The sequence below is a fragment of the Cheilinus undulatus genome, linkage group 19 (assembly GCF_018320785.1).
Source record: "Cheilinus undulatus linkage group 19, ASM1832078v1, whole genome shotgun sequence".
Classification (NCBI taxonomy): domain Eukaryota; kingdom Metazoa; phylum Chordata; class Actinopteri; order Labriformes; family Labridae; genus Cheilinus; species Cheilinus undulatus.
Genome location: NC_054883.1, coordinates 42,399,496 through 42,424,013, shown reverse-complemented (window position 1 = coordinate 42,424,013; position 24,518 = coordinate 42,399,496). Strand labels below are relative to the sequence as shown.

The 24,518-nt window shown below is 35.1% G+C and overlaps 1 protein-coding gene across 1 annotated transcript in view; it reads left to right on the top strand.

The window, feature by feature from the left end:
• Nucleotides 1-6,473, top strand: part of LOC121527137 (patched domain-containing protein 3-like) — a 7,576-nt gene extending 1,103 nt beyond the window's left edge. Inside the window, exons 2-4 of the mRNA XM_041813878.1 lie at nt 531-652; nt 3,768-3,913; nt 4,177-6,473. Coding sequence (XP_041669812.1) covers nt 531-652; nt 3,768-3,913; nt 4,177-5,774 — 1,866 coding nt within the window. The 3' untranslated portion in view covers nt 5,775-6,473. The remainder of the gene's footprint in view (nt 1-530; nt 653-3,767; nt 3,914-4,176) is intronic.
• Nucleotides 6,474-24,518: the final 18,045 nt, after the last annotated feature.

Below are 24,518 nucleotides of genomic sequence, written 5' to 3'. Positions count from 1 at the left end.
GGTATTAGTGGTGGAGAAGGTTAAAGGTCAATACAAACCAATCATAAGTCTAAAAATAGCCTTCAGAACCAACATACATCAGTTTCCCGTTACATAATCAGATACTCTGCTGACTGAAACCAAACTAAGATGGCGTCATGTCTTTAATGACCTCAGATGTAGTAAATAATGTAGATGAAGCATTAACAATAACAGCCGGCCCCCTGAATATGACACGTCTAATATTTAGACTTGTTTCTGTAGGAGTGGGATCTTTGGCGTGCTTTTTTGCTGACACGTTCATAGAAACATGTGATTAGTGAGTGATGTTAAAAACATTGTAAACATTAGTCACAGCACGTCTGCTCCCACTCTGTCTTTACGCTTCCCTCTGAGATAAGGAGCTTTGCAAGGTTGCAGAGGCTCGTCTTTGTCTGAAATCCACGCTGAGCTGTCACACAGCTTTTACCGCTGTCGTGACTTCTCTGTGTAAACACTGATTTCTGAGTGGAGAGCTCACGTTGGCTTCGTTCTGCTGCACTCTGTTCTAGGTGTCTTACTACACCTCCAAATCCAAGCAGGAGGAGATTGACAGTCACACCACAGATGGCATCCCTTTATTCCTCATCACTTATGCCTGTGCTATCACCTTCTCCGTCATTTCCTGCCTGAGGTAAGACGTGATCAGTGGCTGTCACACACCCAGCCATTTCCTGAATGCACACCAAGTCCAGGACGGGCTGAGCTTTTGTTTCTGACAGCGGTGGATAGAGGAGAACCCTGGCAGGTTACATCATGACTGATCCACAGCAGAGACGCTGACATTAAGACGCTTCCCTTTAGCCTAGACGGAGGGTTGTTTCCTTTTCTAACAACACGGGATCAAAGTTTAACGCTCATGTTCAGTTTCTACAGGTTAGAGTGTAGACCAGGCGTTTTCAAACTTGTTTCACCCAAGGCACACCTAAGGTTAAGCCAAAATCTCAAGGCACACCATATTCATATCAATACAAAATAGACCTTTTAATAATATAACAGTCAAGGTGGCCCATAAGGGGGGGTAAAGGGGAGAGGTTTCTGGGGCCCAGACAACTGGGGGTGGCAAAAGTAGGCAAAAGGTGTCTGAGAGGTGGAAAAAATGGGTTAAAGTGGTGATAAAACATGGCAAAACTGGCAAAAAGTGGCAAGACAAAGTCAAAGATGGTTAACAATTGGCATAAGGGGCCAAAAAATATTGGTTAATAGAGACAAAACATGTTGGAAGTGTGAAAAAGGTGGCAAAAATAGGTTACCAGTGGCCAAAAGGGTTAAATGTTGCAAAAAGGTGGTTAAAATGGTTTAAAAGTGATTAAAAAATGGGCAAAATTAGGCAAAAAAGTGGCCAAACAAAGGCAAAGTGAGTGAAAATTAGCAAGAAGGTAGCAAAAATGGGTTTAAAGTTTCAAAAAGGTGATGAAATAGGATACAAGTGGCAGAAAAGTGGCAAAAAAGGGTTAAAGTTGTAGAAACGTGGTAAAAAGAGGGGCTTGAGGAGCCTGCAGTGAAACGTGTGTTTTTATCTATTTTTATAGTAGTTAGTGTCATTATTGAATCAAAACCACAAAATAAACGGGTCAACAGACTGAAATGTGTATCAAATAGACCAGTGGCTGTCCAAGTGTGAGGCAGGCCTCCTCTGGGGGGCGCCACAGAGCTTCAGGGGAGGCGTGGAACCATAAACCTGAGTAAAGGTGATTTGCTTTGCCAACCTCTGCTGCATGGAGCTAAATGAATACACTTACAGTTACTATAGGGACTATACTATAGAGCAGTGTTACTCAACCAAAGAGCCACATTATTGAAAATACCTCTGCAAGAGCCACAATCTAAGAGGTAAAGAGGCAAAAACAGCTGAAAAGAATAAAACTACTCTGACATGTGCGGTATCGTCCATCAGGACAAATCTACCAAAAATTTTCAATAGAAGAAGAAATTCTTCTTCTTTGTTGTAAACAAACCGCCGTCACTATACACCATCAGACTGCTCGTCTTTTCTGCTCCCCTGAACTTGAAAATATTGGATTGTTCTAAAAATATTTTAAAATAAAAAAAGTTCCCTTGGCAGGTTGGTTTTCTTCAGGAATGTTTCTGTCTGTTCTGGAAATACCAAAGCTGGGAAGATGTCACGTCACATTATTTTATTTTATTTTATTTTATTTTATTTTATTTTATTTTATTTTATTTTATTTTATTTCACATTATTTTATCTGATTTTATTTAATTTTATTTCACATTATTTAATTTAATTTAATTTAATTTAATTTATTTCATTTTATTTTATTTTATTTTATTTTATTTCATTTTATTTCATTTCATTTTATTTTAGTTCACATTATTTTATTTTATTTTATTTTATTTTATTTCTTTTTATTTTATTTTATTTCATTTTATTTCATTTCATTTTATTTTAGTTCACATTATTTTATTCTATTTTATTTTATTTTATTTTATTTCTTTTTATTTTATTTTATTTCTTTTTATTTTATTTTATTTTATTTTATTTCTTTTTATTTTATTTTATTTTATTTTATTTATTTTATTTCACATTATTTTATTTTATTTAATTTTATTTTATTTTATTTCACATTATTTTATCTGATTTTATTTAATTTTATTTCACATTATTTAATTTAATTTAATTTAATTTAATTTATTTCATTTTATTTTATTTCATTTCATTTCATTTCATTTTATTTTATTTTATTTTATTTTATTTTATTTCATTTTATTTCATTTCATTTTATTTTAGTTCACATTATTTTATTTTATTTTATTTTATTTTATTTTATTTTATTTCTTTTTATTTTATTTTATTTTATTTTATTTTATTTTATTTTATTTTATTTTATTTTGTTTTATTTAACCTTTATTTACATATATACACAGGGCAGAGATGCAGTTAAACAAAAATAATCCCAAACAGGCAGAGATGATCAGACTGTTTACTGAAAGACTGTTGGTGTAAAACAGAATTATATTCCAAATGAAGTTCTGAAGCATTTTTATCCGGATCAGGCATTTATGCTGGTTACAAGCTCAGCACTAATATCCTCCTTTAGAGAGCGTCTTAAAGGACCCAGTCTGGCTCAGAGGGTCCAGCAGGCTCCTAAATACAGAGGCTATGGTCCTCAGTGCCCTGGCTGCAGGATTGCTCCCTAGCCTTGGTGCTGTTTGGTTCATGTCTCCTCTCTCTCCCCATGTTTCCTATCATAATAAAGACTAAAGTCCACAAATATGGTCTTAAAAAGAGACACTTTTAGGTGCTTGTGGAGTCAAACCAATGATTTAGTTCGTTTTTTTCCCCTCAGGGTTAAAACTGGTGTTGTTGACTCTTGTGTGTACCATGTAGACAGCTTTAGTTTGCTTCCATTTGATCGTTTTTGATACGAATACAGATCAGAGTCAAGATTGTGGCAGCAGACCAGACCAGACAAACCATTAATACTAACATTTAAATAAAGTCATTAATTGTGGTTAAAAAAAAACAAACTATTGTATAATTGTTTTATAATTTCCAACTAGAGAAGGTGATGTCCAACCTTCATTCTCCTAAAAAAATCAAAAACTGCCCGTACACCAGGAGAGTGTTGCTGTATGTGCCTCATGTGCTGCTGCTACAGCAAACTTAGAACAGGAAAGATGATTCTGCAGGTTTTAGGAAGGATTCGTTCTCCTTTGCTTCCATAACATTGTTGTCTTTATCAGATTCCTCCTTAAATAACTAAATCTCTCTTCTATCTCCTTGAAAGGTTGGACAATGTGAGGAACAAGGTGTGGGTGGCGGTCTTTGGCGTCCTCTCCTCTGGCCTGGCGATTGTATCCTCTTTTGGCCTGCTGCTTTACATCGGAGTGCCGTTTGTTATAACGGTCGCTAATTCTCCTTTCCTGATACTCGGTGAGAAAAGACACTTTTGTTTCTTGGCTGCAGTTTTTGATAGTTATTCAGAGCCCACAGACATTTACAGATAGATGTTAGCCAGTGCTGAGACGCTGCTTTCTTTAAAATGATGATGATATAGTCGGCTCTGCAGGTCACATGCAGCCTGAACTGTGGCGACTAACCCAAACTGACATCTGCCAGTTTTTTAAAAATAAATGTTTGAACCCTTGGAAATGGAAATATATTTCAACGTTGCATCACCACTATGATTTTCACAGGGATCGGACTGAACAACATGTTTGTGCTGGTGTCTGACTGGCAGCACACCAAAGTCAAAGACTCGGTGCCTCATCGGATGGCTCACTCGTACAAAGAAGCGGTCATGTCCATCACCATCACCGCCCTCACTGACCTGCTGAAGTTCTCCATCGGTGTCACCTCTGACTTCCCGGCAGTGCAGTCGTTCTGCCTCTACACCAGCGCCTCCATCGTCTTCTGCTACTTCTACACCGTCACCTTCTTCGGATCTTTCCTGGCTCTGAACGGGAAGCGAGAAGCAGACAACCGGCACTGGCTGACCTGCACGAAAATACCATCAGACAAACTGGATCAGCACTCTGGTGCGTATAACATCTGCTGTGTGGGTGGCGGCTACGATCACAACACCGGAGCGGAGAAAAAACAGCCAGTCAGTCATTTCTTTAAGGATTACTACGGCCCGTTTCTGATCAAACCAAAGGTCAAGGGGGCAGTAATCTTCCTCTTTGTGGTATATTTATCTGCCAGTATTTATGGTTGTTTCCATGTTCAGCAGGGGATTGAGCTCTACGATCTGGCAGCTGATAACTCCCACGTTACCACGTTCAACAGGAAGGACAGGCAGTATTTCTCTGCTTATGGTCCGACTGTGATGGTTAGTGTAAGCCAAGAATTCCCATACTGGGATAAAGCCAAGAGGGAGCAGCTCCAGGACTGCATAGAGGACTTTAAAGAGCTCCAGTTTGTAGATGAAGACATCTTCATATCCTGGCTTGACTCTTATTACTCTTATGGAGAAGAAACAGACATAAATCTTGATGACAAAGATGCTTTTCTGAGAAATCTAGCCAATTTTTTTGATGCTTTTCCATTTTTCAAACAAGATGTGAACCTCACTGCAGATAGCATCTATGCATCCCGCTTCTTTATTCAGACAGTTGACATTTCAGACGGCAGCATGGAGATGAAAATGTTAAAAGGTCTCACCACCGCTGCAGAAAAATGCAAAGCAGCGCCCCTATTAGTGTACAACCACAAATTCATCTTCTATGACCAGTATGATGTGGTAGTCAAGAGCACCATTAAAAACGTGGCGGTGATCACAGCGGTGATGCTGCTCGTCTCTCTCCTGCTGATCCCAGACCCGCTCTGCTCATTGTGGGTGACCTTTTCCATCGGCTCCGTGACGGCGGGGGTCACCGGTTTCATGTGGCTGTTGGACGTCAACCTTGATTCCATATCAATGATTATATTCACCGTCTGCATCGGCTTCACCGTCGACTTCACGGCTCACGTGTCTTACGCCTTCGTCACCAGTACGAAAACCTCTCCTGATGACAGGGCGGTGGAAGCTCTCTCTAACCTGGGCTATCCCATTCTTCAGGGGGCGCTGTCCACCATTCTAGGGGTGTCCATGTTAGCTACGTCTGAGTTTAACACATTTAGGACGTTTTCTAAGATTTTCTTTCTGGTCATGTCTCTCGGCATGCTGCACGGCCTCCTTTTCATCCCAGTCATTCTGACACTGGTGACCAGACGGCCACGCACAGAGGAAAGTAAAGAAAATCCTTCCAAATCACCACATTTTGACCACGGCGTCATTAGTAGTCATGTGTAGTTCGTTAGTGATATTATAGAGCTTATTCTAAATCAAATACTTTAATACAGTGAAGTAATCTGACCCGATTATTTATTCCAGAACCTGTTTAAGTTACTGAGGGAGTTATTTTTGATATTCATCTTTGTTTTTTTCTTTATTTAGAGTTTCAGTGTTTGAATGAAATGATAAAATCCTGATCAGTGATGAAGTCTAACAGACACCTACTGTCTAACATTCATGTTGACATTTTAGCGCGTTACTGAAGTTCATTGTTTCATGGTGAAGTGTTTCTGGACTGTTTGGGCTGTTGCTGTGAGTGACTGACTGGTTTACTGGCTGACCATTAAAACCAGTCACTGAAACACACCAGTGGATGGTTTTACACATCCTTCTGTTATTTATTCTGCGTCTAGCCTCATTTATCGAGATTTATCTGGCGTTTGTTCTGGCAGAAGATCAGATTCATGTTGTGTTCTTACATTCATAAATGTTTTGTGCTCATAAGCTGGAAGCTTGTGTTCTTTTTTTCCTCATTAGCACAGAAATGCCCCTTTTATGCCCATATAAGGGCATGAGACTGTAGGGCTGTGTGCAAAAACAGAAGGTGCACCGGAGTGAGAGGAGAAGATGTCAAAACAATGATGCTAATAAAGCGTAAAAATATGAAGGCTGGTTTGATCCCATATGCTGCATCCAGGTAGATAGAATCTGACATTCAGACCACCCTAATCTCTGCTCTGTTAGCTCTTATTTTCTTAATCCCTGTGTTTTAATGGCATTTATTTCTTTTATGTTTTGAGTGTGTTTTAAATTTCTTTTATTGATTTGATGTTTTTTGCTTTTATATTTCAGACTGATGTTTTTATTTCTGCTGTTTTGTATTCTGATTTCTCTGTTTTAGTCACTTCAGTCTACACTAATATTCTAAAAAATGTGCGAAATAAAAAAAGTGGATTGAATCTGGATTGAAGTACTGAGATTTATTGATTTATTTACTCTACATGGACAGTGCATATTCAGCAACATTTCTTTAACCTCCTGAGACCCGAGCCTTTGTTTGCAGAGCATTTTCAGTTTCTCCCACTTATTTGGGATAAATACCGTCTGACAGGTTAAAACATCAGTCTTGTCATTGAACAGGAATTTCTTGGAAATTTTCCTTTCCAAAACCAAAAAGTTCCATATTTCAAAAAAAAATAAAATTCCTTTCTTAAACATATTTTCAAAGAGTCCTGTGAAAAATACCCAATTATTTCTTTAGATTGTCCTCAAACTTTTCAGTGAAATTCCCTCATAAAGCCTGAAAATTCCAACAAAGATTTCCCCAAAAATCCAATGTAAATTCCTGAAAATTTTCATGCAAATTCCCCGTTAAATTTCTTGGCAAACTCTAGAAATTCTAAAAAGAATTATCCAAAATTCCATAAAAATGATGGAAAATTCCCCAAGCCCCCAAAATTTCTAAGAAAAATCCTGAAAATTTAAAAGGACAATCCTGAATCCAAAATTTCCAGTCCAATTCCCCCCAATTTTAGTAATAAATTCTTTATTTTTCCATGAAAATATAAAAAAAGAAAAGAAAAATTGAAATAAATTCAAAGCAATGAAACTCTCCAAAATATATGAACATATCCTCCTAATTTCCATAAAAATACTTTGATATTTTTCAAGCAAATTCCCTAAAATATCCAAACAGCAAAAAGCATTTCAAGCAAATACCTTAAACTTGAATGGACTTTTGGACAATTATTTGATCAATTTTATTACAAAAATTACTACTATAGAGTAGCAAAGCCAAAACTAGTGTCCTCATATGTGGGTGCAGGGTCTTAGGAGGTTAAATATGAGTAGATGTAGATGTTAAACCGGCTCTATCAGAAGAAAAGAAATGATGTGCAGAGATGTAGTCAGGTTTATTCCACATGAATTATAAATAGTTAAATGGAGGTTAGGGTACTGTTTGATGGGTGGGCTGCAGGGCAGTGTGGGGGTTAGCACCGTCCCATCCCAGCAGGAAGGTCTCCGGCCTCAGACCCTTCAGACCGGCAGGCTCTGTGCCGGTTCTGGTTCCTGAACCTTATTTTGAACCGGTCGGCGCCTTCAAACAGGGAAACAGTCGTCTCTGAACCTGAAACGTTGGTCCTCAGCTGGAAACAAAAACAGCTGTTTTTTTCTTGGGAACTGTGACATCATCAGTGGGCGTGTCATCTCCTAAGTTCATAATTCATAATTCAACAGGTTTATTTCACACACATGCAGCGATTAAACAATCTGCAGACATTTGCAGCGATTGCATAGTTGTGTGAAAAGGCCTAATATGAGTAAGGTCCAATAGCGTATGCCAGACATTAGGTAGACAAACAAAATGAAAGAAAACAAACAAACACAGTCCCAGTGATGTGGTTGGATTAGGTCTGTTGGTTCATACAGATATACAGTAACACATCTGCATGTGTCTGGAGAGATGGACAGATGGAATAAGATGACGGGTGATTTTCAAAGACAAGATGGTTCATCTAAGCAGTAGAGTAGACATACAGTGATAGAAGCTGCTTCTTTAGATTTTTCTTGAAGGCGGATATGGTACGGTTCCAAATCTGTGGTCCTCTGCAGACAAAGCTGAAGCTAGAGCACTGTAGCCTACGTTTATTCCCAGTGATTTTATTGTTGTTCCTGGTGGTGTAACTGTGCTGCGTTGTTCTGCTGATGGACAGCTTGGTACACTGTGGAAGCATTCTGCAGTAGTTGTAGTCAGAGGGCCTCAGAAGGTTGTAGAGATGGAGGAGCATCCTGGTACAGGCGTTAAACTGACCAGGACAAAGGTCAGGGGACCAAAGTATTATCCGTTTTTCTGTCAAAACCAATAAAGGAAAAAATGAAAAAATGTTGTTTTTTTTTTCTTTCTGAACAAAAAACGAAAAACCAGAAAACCAAAATCAAATAATGGTCCGATGTTTGTTTTTGGATTTCCTTATTTTTTGTTTTAGGTCTGGAAACGAAGAAACGGAAGCACTGGACCAGCAGGTAAATGGACCCTACCAGAATAAAACCCAAACTTATAAATTAATAATAATAAAGAGATATATAGGTTATGTTAAATAGCTCTTTTATTTTTGAACAATGCCACAGTGTTTATTTTATACACCATTAGGCTCATTATGATCATTTCAAGAAATAAAAATTTAAAAAATGTTTAAAAAAATAATAATATTGTGTGACCATGAGATATATAAATACAGAGGGTTAAATCATAGGCTATGTGGTCTACAGTTAGGGTAAAATTTCCGGTGTATTTATTTATATTATGACTGATAGTCTGTTAAATAGCATCAACCGTAGCGCCACACCACACTGAAGGTGAATTAACTCGTAGCCATCATTAATCATCTCACGTCCACACATTAAATATTTTGTGGCCATGCAATATCATTTTTATATATATTTTTAATTTCTACTTCCTGAAATGATCCTAATGAGCCTAATGGTGAAAATAAAAAACACTGTAACATTGTTCAAAAGTAAAAGCACTATTTAATGTAACTTCTCTTTCTATTATTGTTAATTTATAAGTTTGGATTTTATTTTGGTAGGGAGTCCATTCTGCTTCTGTTTCTTTGTTTCCAGACCTAAAAACGAAAAAGGGAAAATCCATAAACCAATATCAGCCGTTATATGACTTTGGGTTTTTGTTTTTCATTCTTTGTTCAGAAAGAAAAAACAAACGCTTTTTTGTTTTTGGTTGAAAATGAAAAAATGAAACAACGCACCATTTTTTGTTTTTTTTTTGTTTATTGGTTTTGACAGAAAAACAGATTATACTTTAGTCCCCTGACCAATAAAGCACGGATGATCTTTTTTTGGAGTGTCTCAAGCTTTTTTAGGTGGGTTGGAAATGTGTTACTATATAATACTGCAGTATGTTAGTGAGGCTTGTATAAGGTACGGAGTGCAGACAGTGGTAGGAAACGTCTCACCTTTAAAAACAGAGCAGCATGCTTACATCATTTTTTGTGAGACCTTCGATATCTGACCACAACCTTTTATAGGAGGATAAACTTTAAGGCCCAGGACATCAGACAGTGCCCTGATCATCCTCTTCAGACTGAATTTGAGCTCCTACCCTCTGGCCGGAGATTCAGGCTACCTAAGGCTAAATCCAACAGGATGAAGAATTCATTTATTAGTCAAGCCATCACACAACTGAATTTAAATTTTGAAAGTGAATTGTCATGATGCATTCTATTGAGTGATCCCTTAAAGTATGGGTGTACTAACCTATTTTAGTGTTGTACCTAAACTTGTGTGATTGTGTTTCCTATGTTTTATGTTTTTACCTGCCTGCAAAGCAAATTTCCCGTAGGGGACAATAAAGTTGAAAGTTGAAGTTGAAGTTGATCTCCATAAGTTTTGAAGACGAGCAGAAAAAGGAGAAGAGCGGTCTGCTGGGGAGACTAAATGTTTGGTTGTGATCTGGGTGCCAGAATCCAGGCGAAGCTGCAGAGTAGTACAAGAACGAGGAAGTTATACACCGAGTGAAGTCTGCGTTCACCCGAACACCAAATCAGTGATGAACTCAAGAAACTGAAAAGGAACGCAGCAGGGAAGAACGCGGCAGAAGTGGAGCTGGACGTGGTGATACGCGTCCATCATGGACTCCACTTTGGTTCTGCTTCAGTTGGTGTGAACACGGGCTGGTTCACCAGAAAGATCCAAGATTCTGAGACTCCAGAACTAGAACCAGAACCAGAACCAGAACCAGAACCAGAACTAAACCGTGTCTGTCTGAAAACACCTGTGCAGAGTTTGCATGTGTGGGCTCTCTCCGGCCTTCTCCCTCCACCACAGACATGTTCCTCCGGTTCAGTGGTGACTACATTGAGTGTGAGCGTGCCTGGTTGTCTGTCTCTGAATGTCAGCCCTGTGATTGGCTGGCACCCAGGCGAGGGTGTACCCCGCCTCTTGCCCAATAACAGCTGGGTGACCCTGGACGGGATAAACGGAGTAGAAAATGGATGGAGCATCATTTCAGCACCTTTAAAACCCATGTGTGAAGGCTAATTTTGTCATTTTCAACAAGAGTTGAAATTTTAAAAATCCCACCAACATGCTAGTTTTATATTTTAGACACTGAATTAAAAGTTAAACATATTTAAGTCTTGTATTTGTGCATTTTCTACTGGTGATGATGCAGTAAAATATCATTCATAATAACAAACCAGTTTGTCCTTCCTGATCTTAATACATTAGAATGCTTTTAAGTGCAAAATTAATAATTTCCCATCATATCAGCCCTAAAAAGCTGTTTTCAGAGTCTGGAAAAAAATGGTGGCAAAAGTCTCTGAAGTCCTGAAGTCCTTAGTGGAGCTGCTCCATATGTTTGATCTGACCCTGTTTGATCAGGATACTGAAATGTATTCTCAATCATTTCACTCATTTTTCTCCCTTTCTTTCAACAACAAGCTGCTTTTCTAATGATAACCAGGTAACTTCTCAAGATCTCTGGGAATGGTTGAATTGTGTTATCATGTGTTACGATGTTCTGCCCAAGATCCAACCTGCAACATTTATCATTTAATAAACATGCTTTTAAAATGTTTTTGACATTTTTAGTTACAATTTTTCATTGAAGGAGCTGGTGAGTCCTGAGGCTTGACCAGTTGAGAATCACTGCCCTCGTAATAAACCATTTAGTTCTTAGCTAGAAAGAATCACAGAGAAGAAAACTTTGGTGAATGTCCAAATTTTCTTCATATCTAATAAAATAGTGAAAAATACCACCTCTCATACGGCACTGTTATACCTACAGTATATGACTGTATCTTTGGGTGCTACCCTCAATCTGAGCAGTAAAACACACACTATATTGCCAAAAGTATTCACTCACCCATCCAATAATGTAAATCAGGTGTTCCAGTCTCTTCCATGTCCACAGGTGTATAAAATCATCACCTAGGCATGCAGACTGTTTCTACAAACATTAGTGAAAGAATGGCTCGCTCTCAGGAGCTCAGTGAATTCCAGCGTGGTACTGTGATAGGATGCCACCTGGGCAACAAGTCCAGTGGTGAAATTTCCTGGCTCCTAAATATTCCACAGTCAACTGTCAGTGGTATTAGAACAAAGTGGAAGCCATCGGGAACCACAGCAACTCAGCCACCAAGTGGTAGGCCACGTAAAATGATGGAGCGGGGTCAGAGGATGCTGAGGTCATAGTGCGCAGAGGTCGCCAACTTTCTGCAGGGTCAATGGCTGCAGACCTCCAAACTTCATGTGGCCTTCAGATTAGCTCAAGAACAGTGGTAGAGAGCTTCATGAATGGGTTTCCATGGTAACAGCTGAATCCAAGCCATACATCACCAAGGTCAATGCAAAGCGTGGGATGCAGTGGTGTAAAGCACGCCGCCACTGGACTCTAGAGCAGTGGAGACGCCTTCTCTGGAGTGACCAATCACGCTTCTCCATCTGGCAGTCTGATGGACCAGTCTGGGTTTGGTGGTTGCCAGGAGAACGGTACTTGTCTGACTGCATTGTGCCAAGTGTAAAGTTTGGTGGAGGGGGGATTATGGTGTGGGCTTGTGTAACCCAGGTTAAAATGTCTCACCCAGGAATCATTTCTGTCCACCTCTCCTCATATTCCTTCTCCTTGTTCATGCCTTCATCAACCATTGGATACCCTACCTGCCAGTCAAACCCCCAGAGCACAAATCACAACCTCTCAACAGCTGACCCATCCCCCTCCCCTCTGTGCAGCTCACCTGTTACCTGTTCTTAATCACCTCTCATTGAGCTCAACCACACACACCGGCTGACTCAGAGAGCAGCAGCAGTCAACTCACTCAGCCTTCCTCCACATCAAATCAACCCTTTAAAAAGCAGAAAGTGAACAAAAAGGAAACTGGAACCTGGATCTTGGAAACTCATTACTTACCCAGTACTATCCAACTTCTCCATACCTCAACCTCAAAACCAATTCAGCACCCTACAGACTATGTGGATGGCCCTGTGTGACCTAAAGCAACTAAATTGAGTGAGAACCTGCTGGAGAACGGTGAGCAACAACTTTAAAAGAAAGGAGAAAGATCATGATTCAATGAAACTTCATTTTCACTAATCACCTGTTCCTTTAAACAGGTCAGGGTTTTTTTCCATCACTGGAAACATCTGGATGGCGAGCTTCCAAAGAAGACTCCCAAAGGCTTCCCCTCTCACACTAGGCCTCAAGCCTCAAGCCTGAGCCTCCTTTCCTGGCTAGCGGTAGGCCAAACCCTGAGCCTTTACCTTTAGTTGAAAACCCCTTTGGATGGACATTTATTATTGTGGAAAATAAATAGAGATTTATTTGATTTCAGATTTTACTTTTTTATTGAAACATTTGAAAAGGAAGTTTATGGACCCTTGTTCATTCATTTCTATGGCTTTAATTAAAATCATTAGTTGAATGTGAATTTGTTTGAGTGTGTTTAAGAAAAGTATTTTTGTTTAGAAGGAGAAATTTTGTTATTTGGTTCCCTTAAAATTGAAATTTAAAAGAGAAATATTTTATTTGCAGTTTATAATTTTGTTTTATTTTGTCTGGTTTTCCTTGATTTTTGTATCAAGTGTTTTGTGTTGAATTTTAATACAGTTGGCATAAATTTGATTATTGGTTTCCGTCTATTAATTTTCACCCAGCTCCAGAGCCGAACCACTAGCCTGAGTCTAACCTTGTTATATGTTTGAGATACAAGCTCGTAATTATTCATAAAATATTTCATGTGTTACACTTGTTCTTCAGGAGCTGGGCTTGGCCCCTTAGTTCCAGTCAAAGGAACTCTGAATGCTTCAGCATACCAAGAGACAATTCCATGCTCCCAACTTTGTGGGAACAGTTTGGGGATGGCCCCTTCCTGTTCCAACATGACTGTGCACCAGTGCACAAAGCAAGGTCCATAAAGACATGGAGGAGAGAGTTTGGTGTGGATCAACTTGACTGGCCTGCACAGAGTCCTGACCTCAACCCCATAGAACACCTTTGGGATGAATTAGAGCGGAGACTGAGAGCCAGGCCTTCTGGTCCAACATCAGTGTGTGACCTCACAAATGGAGGAATGGTGAAAAATTCCCATAAACACACTCCTAAACCTTGTGGAAAGCCTTCCCAGAAGAGTTGAAGCTGTTCTAGCTGCAAAGGTGGACCCATGTCAGATTAAACCCTCTGGATTAAGAATGGGATGGCACTGAAGTTCATATGTGAGTCAAGGCAGGTGAGCCAATACTTTTGGAAATATAATGTATAATGAAATGGTGCTGCAAGGCTAGAAATGGTTACAGTCCTCTTATTCACATAGCTTCTAGTGCAATATGAAAAAAAGATGTGTGGTGTGATGTAGATTAGTAGGCAGCATTTATATGAACATCAACCACCTTTCAGAGCAGGCAGGAAAGTAGGACTCAAGCACAGATGGTTACAGGCCAACTGGAGCAATTTAGAGCAAGGCAGGTTTGACAGATGGGCGGAGGAAAAACTGGTGATGAGAAACAGGCAGCCAGGTACAGATACACGGACAACAGTGGTTCCAAAAAGCACATTTCAAAGGTTTACATCCACAAACCAGGATAACCAGGCAGAGAAGAAGAGACAGGTTCATATCAGTGGCAGCTGTCAGGGTTGTTAACAAAAATACATGAATACCCTTGTCCTTATGTAGAAGGTTGTCACTGGTCTGACCTGAATCAGGTTGGATGAAAATCTGTCTTAAAACAGCAAAGAGCAAATAAAACCTTAGCTGTGACTGTTAGCCAAGCGGACCAAAGGAATCTGATGGTTATGATACAAAAGTGAAAGGTTTAAGCAGTAGGAATGAACTTTTCTGTGAGAGGCAGGCCACACTGGTCCACACCGTTAGTTTTATTTCCTGTACAGTGATGGCAGCTGCTGGGTCCCTGACTTGTCTGTTTAGATATCGAGATTTGAAAATGGGACCGGCGAGTACCTGAGCTGCATTTTTATGTAGAGCAGGTGGGTCAAGTATTCTGTGAGCTCTTCAGGTTCTGACTGCCAGCGTTCCTGGCGGGCCCACTCTCGGCTCAGTCACACTCCGTCACGCCTGTCTTCCTCGCCGGCCTTCCTGGATGAGATGCCTCTAGCCCAGCATAGCGTGACGTGACATGCCCCCGCACCCCGCACAGAAAAAAAGAGAGGGCCACCCCATGAGAAAGACTGGTAGATGTGTGAAGGAGGAACAGGTTAGTCAGTGTGGATGCTTGGCAAGAACGTGAAGTCAGCAGCAAAAACACGACCGGCTAGTGAGGAGCATGTTTCTGTATCATGGACAAACCCTCTGTTTTCATGTCACACATCAAATTATGAGTTCTATTACATTATTATTCATTTTATTATGAGTTCTATTACATTATTATTCATTATATTATGAGTTCTATTACATTATTATTCATTATATTATGAGTTCTATTACATTATTATTCATTATATTATGAGTTCTATTACATTATTATTCATTATATTATGAGTTCTATTACATTATTACACATTATATTATGAGTTCTATTACATTATTACACATTATATTATGAGTTCTATTACATTATTACACATTATATTATGAGTTCTATTACATTATTATTCATTATATTATGAGTTCTATTACATTATTATTCATTATATTATGAGTTCTATTACATTATTATTCATTATATTATGAGTTCTATTACATTATTATTCATTATATTATGAGTTCTATTACATTATTATTCATTATATTATGAGTTCTATTACATTATTACACATTATATTATGAGTTCTATTACATTATTATACTTTTTATTATGAGTTCTATTACATTATTATTCATTTTATTATGAGTTCTATTACATTTTTATTCATTTTATTATGAGTTCTATTACATTTTTATTCATTTTATTATGAGTTCTATTACATTATTATTCATTATATTATGAGTTCTATTACATTATTATTCATTATATTATGAGTTCTATTACATTATTACACATTATATTATGAGTTCTATTACATTATTACACATTATATTATGAGTTCTATTACATTATTATTCATTATATTATGAGTTCTATTACATTATTACACATTATATTATGAGTTCTATTACATTATTACACATTATATTATGAGTTCTATTACATTATTACACATTATATTATAAATCTATTACATTATTATTCATTATATTATGAGTTCTATTACATTATTATTCATTATATTATGAGTTCTATTACATTATTATTCATTATATTATGAGTTCTATTACATTATTATTCATTATATTATGAGTTCTATTACATTATTACACATTATATTATGAGTTCTATTACATTATTACACATTATATTATGAGTTCTATTACATTATTACACATTATATTATGAGTTCTATTACATTATTACACATTATATTATGAGTTCTATTACATTATTACACATTATATTATGAGTTCTATTACATTATTATTCATTATATTATGAGTTCTATTACATTATTATTCATTATATTATGAGTTCTATTACATTATTACACATTATATTATGAGTTCTATTACATTATTACACATTATATTATGAGTTCTATTACATTATTACACATTATATTATGAGTTCTATTACATTATTACACATTATATTATGAGTTCTATTACATTATTATTCATTATATTATGAGTTCTATTACATTATTATTCATTATATTATGAGTTCTATTACATTATTATTCATTATATTATGAGTTCTATTACATTATTATTCATTATATTATGAGTTCTATTACATTATTATACATTATATTATGAGTTCTATTACATTATTATACATTATATTATGAGTTCTATTACATTATTATTCATTATATTATGAGTTCTATTACATTATTATTCATTATATTATGAGTTCTATTACATTATTATTCATTATATTATGAGTTCTATTACATTATTATACATTATATTATGAGTTCTATTACATTATTATACATTATATTATGAGTTCTATTACATTATTATACATTATATTATGAGTTCTATTACATTATTATACATTATATTATGAGTTCTATTACATTATTATACATTATATTATGAGTTCTATTACATTATTATACATTATATTATGAGTTCTATTACATTATTATACATTATATTATGAGTTCTATTACATTATTATACATTATATTATGAGTTCTATTACATTATTATTCATTTTATTATGAGTTCTATTACATTATTATTCATTTTATTATGAGTTCTATTACATTATTATTCATTTTATTATGAGTTCTATTACATTATTATACTTTTTATTATGAGTTCTATTACATTATTATTCATTTTATTATGAGTTCTATTACATTTTTATTCATTTTATTATGAGTTCTATTACATTTTTATTCATTTTATTATGAGTTCTATTACATTATTATACATTATATTATGAATTCTATTACATTATTACACATTATATTATGAGTTCTATTACATTATTATTCATTTTATTATGAGTTCTATTACATTATTATTCATTATATTATGAGTTCTATTACATTATTATACATTATATTATGAGTTCTATTACATTATTATACATTATATTATGAGTTCTATTACATTATTATTCATTATATTATGAGTTCTATTACATTATTATACATTATATTATGAGTTCTATTACATTATTATACATTATATTATGAGTTCTATTACATTATTATACATTATATTATGAGTTCTATTACATTATTATTCATTATATTATGAGTTCTATTACATTATTATTCATTTTATTATGAGTTCTATTACATTATTATTCATTTTATTATGAGTTCTATTACATTATTATTCATTTTATTATGAGTTCTATTACATTATTATTCATTATATTATGAGTTCTATTACATTATTATACTTTTTATTATGAGTTCTATTACATTATTATTCATTTTATTATGAGTTCTATTACATTATTATTCATTTTATTATGAGTTCTATTACATTATTATTCATTATATTATGAGTTCTATTACATTATTATTCATTATATTATGAGTTCTATTACATTATTACACATTATATTATGAGTTCTATTACATTATTATACATTATATTATGAGTTCTATTACATTATTATACATTATATTATGAATTCTATTACATTATTATACATTATATTATGAGTTCTATTACATTATTATACATTATATTATGAGTTCTATTACATTATTATACATTATATTATGAGTTCTATTACATTATTATACATTATATTATGAGTTCTATTACATTATTATACATTATATTATGAGTTCTATTACATTATTATACATTATATTATGAATTCTATTACATTATTATACATTATATTATGAGTTCTATTACATTATTATACATTATATTATGAGTTCTATTACATTATTATACATTATAGTATGAATTCTATTACATTATTATACATTATATTATGAGTTCTATTACATTATTATTCATTTTATTATGAGTTCTATTACATTATTATACATTATATTATGAGTTCTATTACATTATTATACATTATATTATGAATTCTATTACATTATTACACATTATATTATGAGTTCTATTACATTATTATTCATTTTATTATGAGTTCTATTACATTATTATTCATTTTATTATGAGTTCTATTACATTATTATACATTATATTATGAATTCTATTACATTATTACACATTATATTATGAGTTCTATTACATTATTATTCATTTTATTATGAGTTCTATTACATTATTATTCATTTTATTATGAGTTCTATTACATTATTATACATTATAGTATGAATTCTATTACATTATTATACATTATATTATGAGTTCTATTACATTATTATACATTATATTATGAGTTCTATTACATTATTATTCATTTTATTATGAGTTCTATTACATTATTATTCATTATATTATGAGTTCTATTACATTATTATTCATTTTATTATGAGTTCTATTACATTATTATTCATTATATTATGAGTTCTATTACATTATTATTCATTATATTATGAATTCTATTACATTATTATTCATTATATTATGAATTCTATTACATTATTATACATTATATTATGAGTTCTATTACATTATTATTCATTTTATTATGAGTTCTATTACATTATTATTCATTTTATTATGAGTTCTATTACATTATTATTCATTATATTATGAGTTCTATTACATTATTATTCATTATATTATGAGTTCTATTACATTATTATTCATTTTATTATGAGTTCTATTACATTATTATTCATTATATTATGAGTTCTATTACATTATTATACATTATATTATGAATTCTATTACATTATTATTCATTATATTATGAATTCTATTACATTATTACACATTATATTATGAGTTCTATTACATTATTATTCATTTTATTATGAGTTCTATTACATTATTATTCATTTTATTATGAGTTCTATTACATTATTATTCATTATATTATGAGTTCTATTACATTATTATTCATTATATTATGAGTTCTATTACATTATTATTCATTTTATTATGAGTTCTATTACATTATTATTCATTTTATTATGAGTTCTATTACATTATTATTCATTATATTATGAGTTCTATTACATTATTATTCATTATATTATGAGTTCTATTACATTATTATTCATTATATTATGAGTTCTATTACATTATTATACATTATATTATGAATTCTATTACATTATTATTCATTATATTATGAGTTCTATTACATTATTATTCATTATATTATGAGTTCTATTACATTATTATACATTATATTATGAATTCTATTACATTATTATTCATTATATTATGAGTTCTATTACATTATTATTCATTATATTATGAATTCTATTACATTATTACACATTATATTATGAGTTCTATTACATTATTATTCATTATATTATGAATTCTATTACATTATTATTCATTATATTATGAGTTCTATTACATTATTACACATTATATTATACATTATATTATGAGGAGTGAACTAGAGCTCAGTGCAGAATGTTTCAGAAACAGTTTTTATTAGAAATGGCTTTTTCCTTCTCAGAATCTGTCTGCGTTTTTTAAAATAAATTACCAAATCTGTTAATTAGCATTTAAAATTTCATCTTCTTTTTGCACAGTGTGTAATGTATGACACTGTTAAAATGAAAAAGAGAAGAAATTTAATTTCTAACTTTAATGCTATGTTAAATAACTATCATTATTTTAACGTTAAACCTAACAGTCATGATCAGAAATGAAAATGCAGTCCTATCGTCTGCTCAGTGGTCTGTTTGTGTCGTAACCAAGGTAACGACAGAATCACATGGCACAACAAATCAGCAATGACTTTCTATTTCAATTTCTATTGGTTTAGAGATCTGTTGTTGCAGGTTTGAACATGTTTAGATCAGTTGGTCGATTATAGCCTTTAAAAATAATCATTGATTGGCTGATACAGTACATGAACTTTATTTATCCTGAAGGGAAATTCAATCATCTGGAGTCTGACAGACGCCAGTGGTAACTCTTGTGGGGTTTTTGCAGATAAAGAGGTTAAAGATGATTTTACTTGGACATGATGTTCTATTAATTATCCAGTAGAGGGCGCTCCAACTCCTCTAATATCACAGGCTCAAGATTTACCTCCGTACATCAGAGTGAGCTAGAGCCCAGCAGGGTTGCCAGGTTTTCCCGTGTTATTGGGCTACTTCTAACGTACTGCTGCAGGTAGATATTTTGTCTGCGGGTTGAGCAGAGCCGGTTTTTCTGTCTTGTGTATGAATATTTAATTTCTGCAGCAGAACAAACTACTCTATTTACACTCAAGTACAACTACAACAACCAGCAGAGAGGCAGGAAAACATGGCACACAGACACACATGCCACCCACAGAGAGGCAGACTGTCTGCGGCCAATCAAGCAGCATATGCAGTGTGGCAGAGGTTTACTGTATTATTTTGAATTTCAGCTTTGGGCTTGGTTTTGGGCTAGTTTTTATCGGCCATTGGGCTGGTTTTGTCACACAGACCTGGCAACCCTGGAGCCCAGAGTCACGTGGCTGAGCTTCAGAATGAGGAGAAGTTTGTTAAATTAGCCATAACTCCATAAGTTTCCTGTTTCAGTCCCCTGTTTGTCTGTGAGTTATGATGCACCATGCTGTGTCGGTCACGCCTTTGTGTTTGTTGGCGACCTAACGTTAGACCAGCCTAGCTTAACATGAGTTCACTCTAAACTTTTGCTGAGTCAGCAACAACACAATGAACGTGACACTGCAACATCTCACGGTGATATTACGCTGACTCAGACCCAGCGGTCATCTGGGCAGCTATTTCTAATTTTAGTCTTGGTTTTTGTCTGTAGATGAGTGTCTGTTATTTTCTACCCTCTCTCATGTTAGTCTAGTTTTAGTCGATGAAAACTCAACAAGTCCTCACATTTTAGTCTTTTGTTTTAGTCCAAGCATTTATTCTCTGGTCTAAATCTGGTACCAGATCATGGTAGAGTGTTCTCTGTCTAACCTGGGGTCCCTGCTTTCTACAGCTGAGAGGAAGAATAGATAGAGATGTTTCAGACAGATTTACCCACAGAGGAGAAATATCACAGATTTAGAATGTCTGATGAAAACTACATTACATGTTAGTTACATGTTAGTCTAGTTTTAGTCTTGATGAAAACTAAACTTAGTTTTTGCCAGATGACAGTCTAGCTAATTAATCAATTAATTAATTGATTGATTAATTAAAGAATAATTTAATTGGCTTGTTTATCAGTTATCTGAATGCTTTATTCAACAAACCAAGTCGGTTGTTTGCGATAAACTGTGTAAGAAAAGGTGCAACTGTCAAACTATCATTAAAGCTGAGTTAAATTACTAAAATGAAATTCTAAACATCTGCAAGTGTTTTTGAAATTTTCTCTGATCAGTTCAGCATCTTTGTAAGAATGTGAGAGTTCTTGGTTAGTCGTTCCACATTTCTGAGTTTGACTTGCACAGAGAAGGAACACATTAAAGACCCTGTAAAGAGAAAATAAATCAGTATTTAGGTTTGTGGTATGACAGCTCACTGTGCTCTGAACCTCCAGGTCAAATTTCAGTCAGATAAAACATCTTTAAGTTTATAAAACTAAGCTTCAAAATCATGAAAAATGAGGCAGTGAAATCTGCTCCAGGATGGTGTGGGCGTGTCTGTTGAATGAGCTGAAGCCACGCCCACTTAGGAGAAATATGATCCTCTCAGATTTCAAAAATGCTACAGTCTGAACGTTGACCTCATGATCAGAGCAGCTGCCTGGCTCTGGTCCAGAGAAGAGCCAAAGTCTGTTTCCTGTCTCCAGTCTCTGCTCTGATGCTTTAATGATCCATAGACCACTGAGGCTGATAGATTTGGTAAATTTACCTCACAGTGAACAGAAAAACAGCATTTAACTGACTGCTAACTTCAATAAAGGCAGAGACATCAGCTAACAACAGACCGGACTGAGATGAACTGCTCTGTGGTTTGAGACTGGAGTGTTAGAGGGGCGGGGCCATTCCCTACTGTGAGCTGGTGACATCACCAGTCCACATATTAGCCCCGCCCACATTAAACCCAGCCAGGAAAGAGGTGAAAAACTTTCTAACAGTCTAAATCCAGAATTCAGTCCCATGTAGATCTCAGAGTTTTCATGTTTACAGAAACCAGATTCACAGATTTCTAGAGAGTTCAGACACAAACTTTGGATTTGACTTTACAGGATCTTTAAATATAAACATAAGATCTTCTTAGCTTTGATGCAGGACAAGTTGTTAGGAAAAATGAACACTCCTATTTTCTCTCTTTATCTCTCTGCTGATGTGTGATGGACTCCATGTGACCATAAACAACTTTGTGCTTTCAACCTTGAAGAAATAGCATATCTTTAATTTTAAGATATTATTTATTTAACAGGAATGTTTTATAATTTCTTAAATGACTGATTTATTTTTTGGGTTCTTTTGAAAAGGATGATGGAGTGGTGAGGCTCAGGTCAGTAAACTTCCTCTGGATGTGTGGTTCTTCTTTGGTAACACTGCACACAACAATATGAGACAACAAGGAAAGTGTCCGGTCGGGGAGAGCCTGCCTCCTGCAGGAATTCTGTGGAATGTCAGCGTGGATTAAGAGAACATGGTGCCTTCTTTTAGAGATGCCTGACGTCAACTCTGGTTGTCCAACAGGCCAAGTTTACTGGTGCAGTCACTATGTGCATTTAGCATAAACTGGACAGACAGTCTTAGAGAGTAAAGCACTGAAGAGTTGAAATTAAAGTTATAAGTCACAGGAATATAACATCTGTGGGATATTTGAGCTCAGTATTTGGGGAAAAATGAACAGCAGAGACAAATACTTCATACAAACATTGCCCCAGACGATCCACCCCAGTAAGAAAACTGGACATTCACAGCCCACATGCTTCCTTGGCTTTAGTTCTTCCAGAGATCTTTGATTCACGTCCGACCCTTGACATTTCATATTTGCTTCATGCCCTCCTAATATTTTGTCACTCTCCACTGTCCCTTCAGGGATAGGCATAGCCCAGAAAATACATTTTAAGTATGTTTTATATTTAAAAACAAAAACAAAAAAAAACCTAGTTTAATTATTATAAAGGAAAGGTGGGATAATCAACAGAAAAAGACTGTCTGTGGGATTTAGTGTAATATATTTTATATGAAGTTATACTGGGGGGGGGGGCTGTCTTTTTAGTGTTGTTATATAAAGTGAAGGACATCATATTGGGCTATCAACACAACTTTTGTCTCTTTTGAAAAGTTTCTCCAGATGCTGACTAGGCCTCAGACATCATTTTTAATTTTTATCTTTTAGTGTGGTTTTAGATAATTAATCTGGTTAACTGAGAAAGTGGATTCTATTTTCTCAAGTGAATGCAATATGCTTCCATTTACATTTGCCAAGTAAAATGATCTTAGAAGGCTTCCCCTTATTGCTACGGGGAAAGAATCAGAATGAAAACCTGTGTTTGTCATTGGATCAAGTCTCCTGGATCATAGATGCATGTCTGAAGTTTGTGACCAAACAAACGGCTTGAGCATTGATTGATTTTTCAGTGAATCATGAGCATTATTATGAGCAGAGACCTCTCGTCGTCATTGACACATTGCGACTGCACCTCTTGCATATGGCGCCCGCGTGACGTATCTGAGAAACCCGAACGTGGCATTTCCATACTGATATCTAAACTTTAAACAAAAAGTAAGGCAATTTGTGTTTGGTAGATCATGTCTTTGTTGTAACAATGCTTCTTGGTAATAAATCTGATACCGTAGTAAAGCCTGTTTATTTCCCTTTTAAATGATGACACATTTTTAAGGATCATGCATTTGTGGGATGAGCAGCAGAGCTGAGTATGTGGGTTGCCCTCATGAAAAATGTGCCAAATCTTCTCTGCTAATGCCAAACAGCTGATTCTGCTGTTGACTCTTGTTTGGTGTTTGATGGATTGGATGATTGAAGTTTGAAGAAACAAGACATACTGACAATTTAACAATTTATTCATTTACCAAACAGGAGCCTCAGTAGAAGAACCAATCACAGCCACAGCAGGCTGGCTCCTCCTCCTCCTCATGCTGGTCACCAGCCTGGCTCCTCCCCCTCATGCTGGTCACCAGCCTGGCTCCTCCCCCTCATGCTGGTCACCAGCCTGGCTCCTCCTCCTCATGCTGGTCACCAGCCTGGCTCCT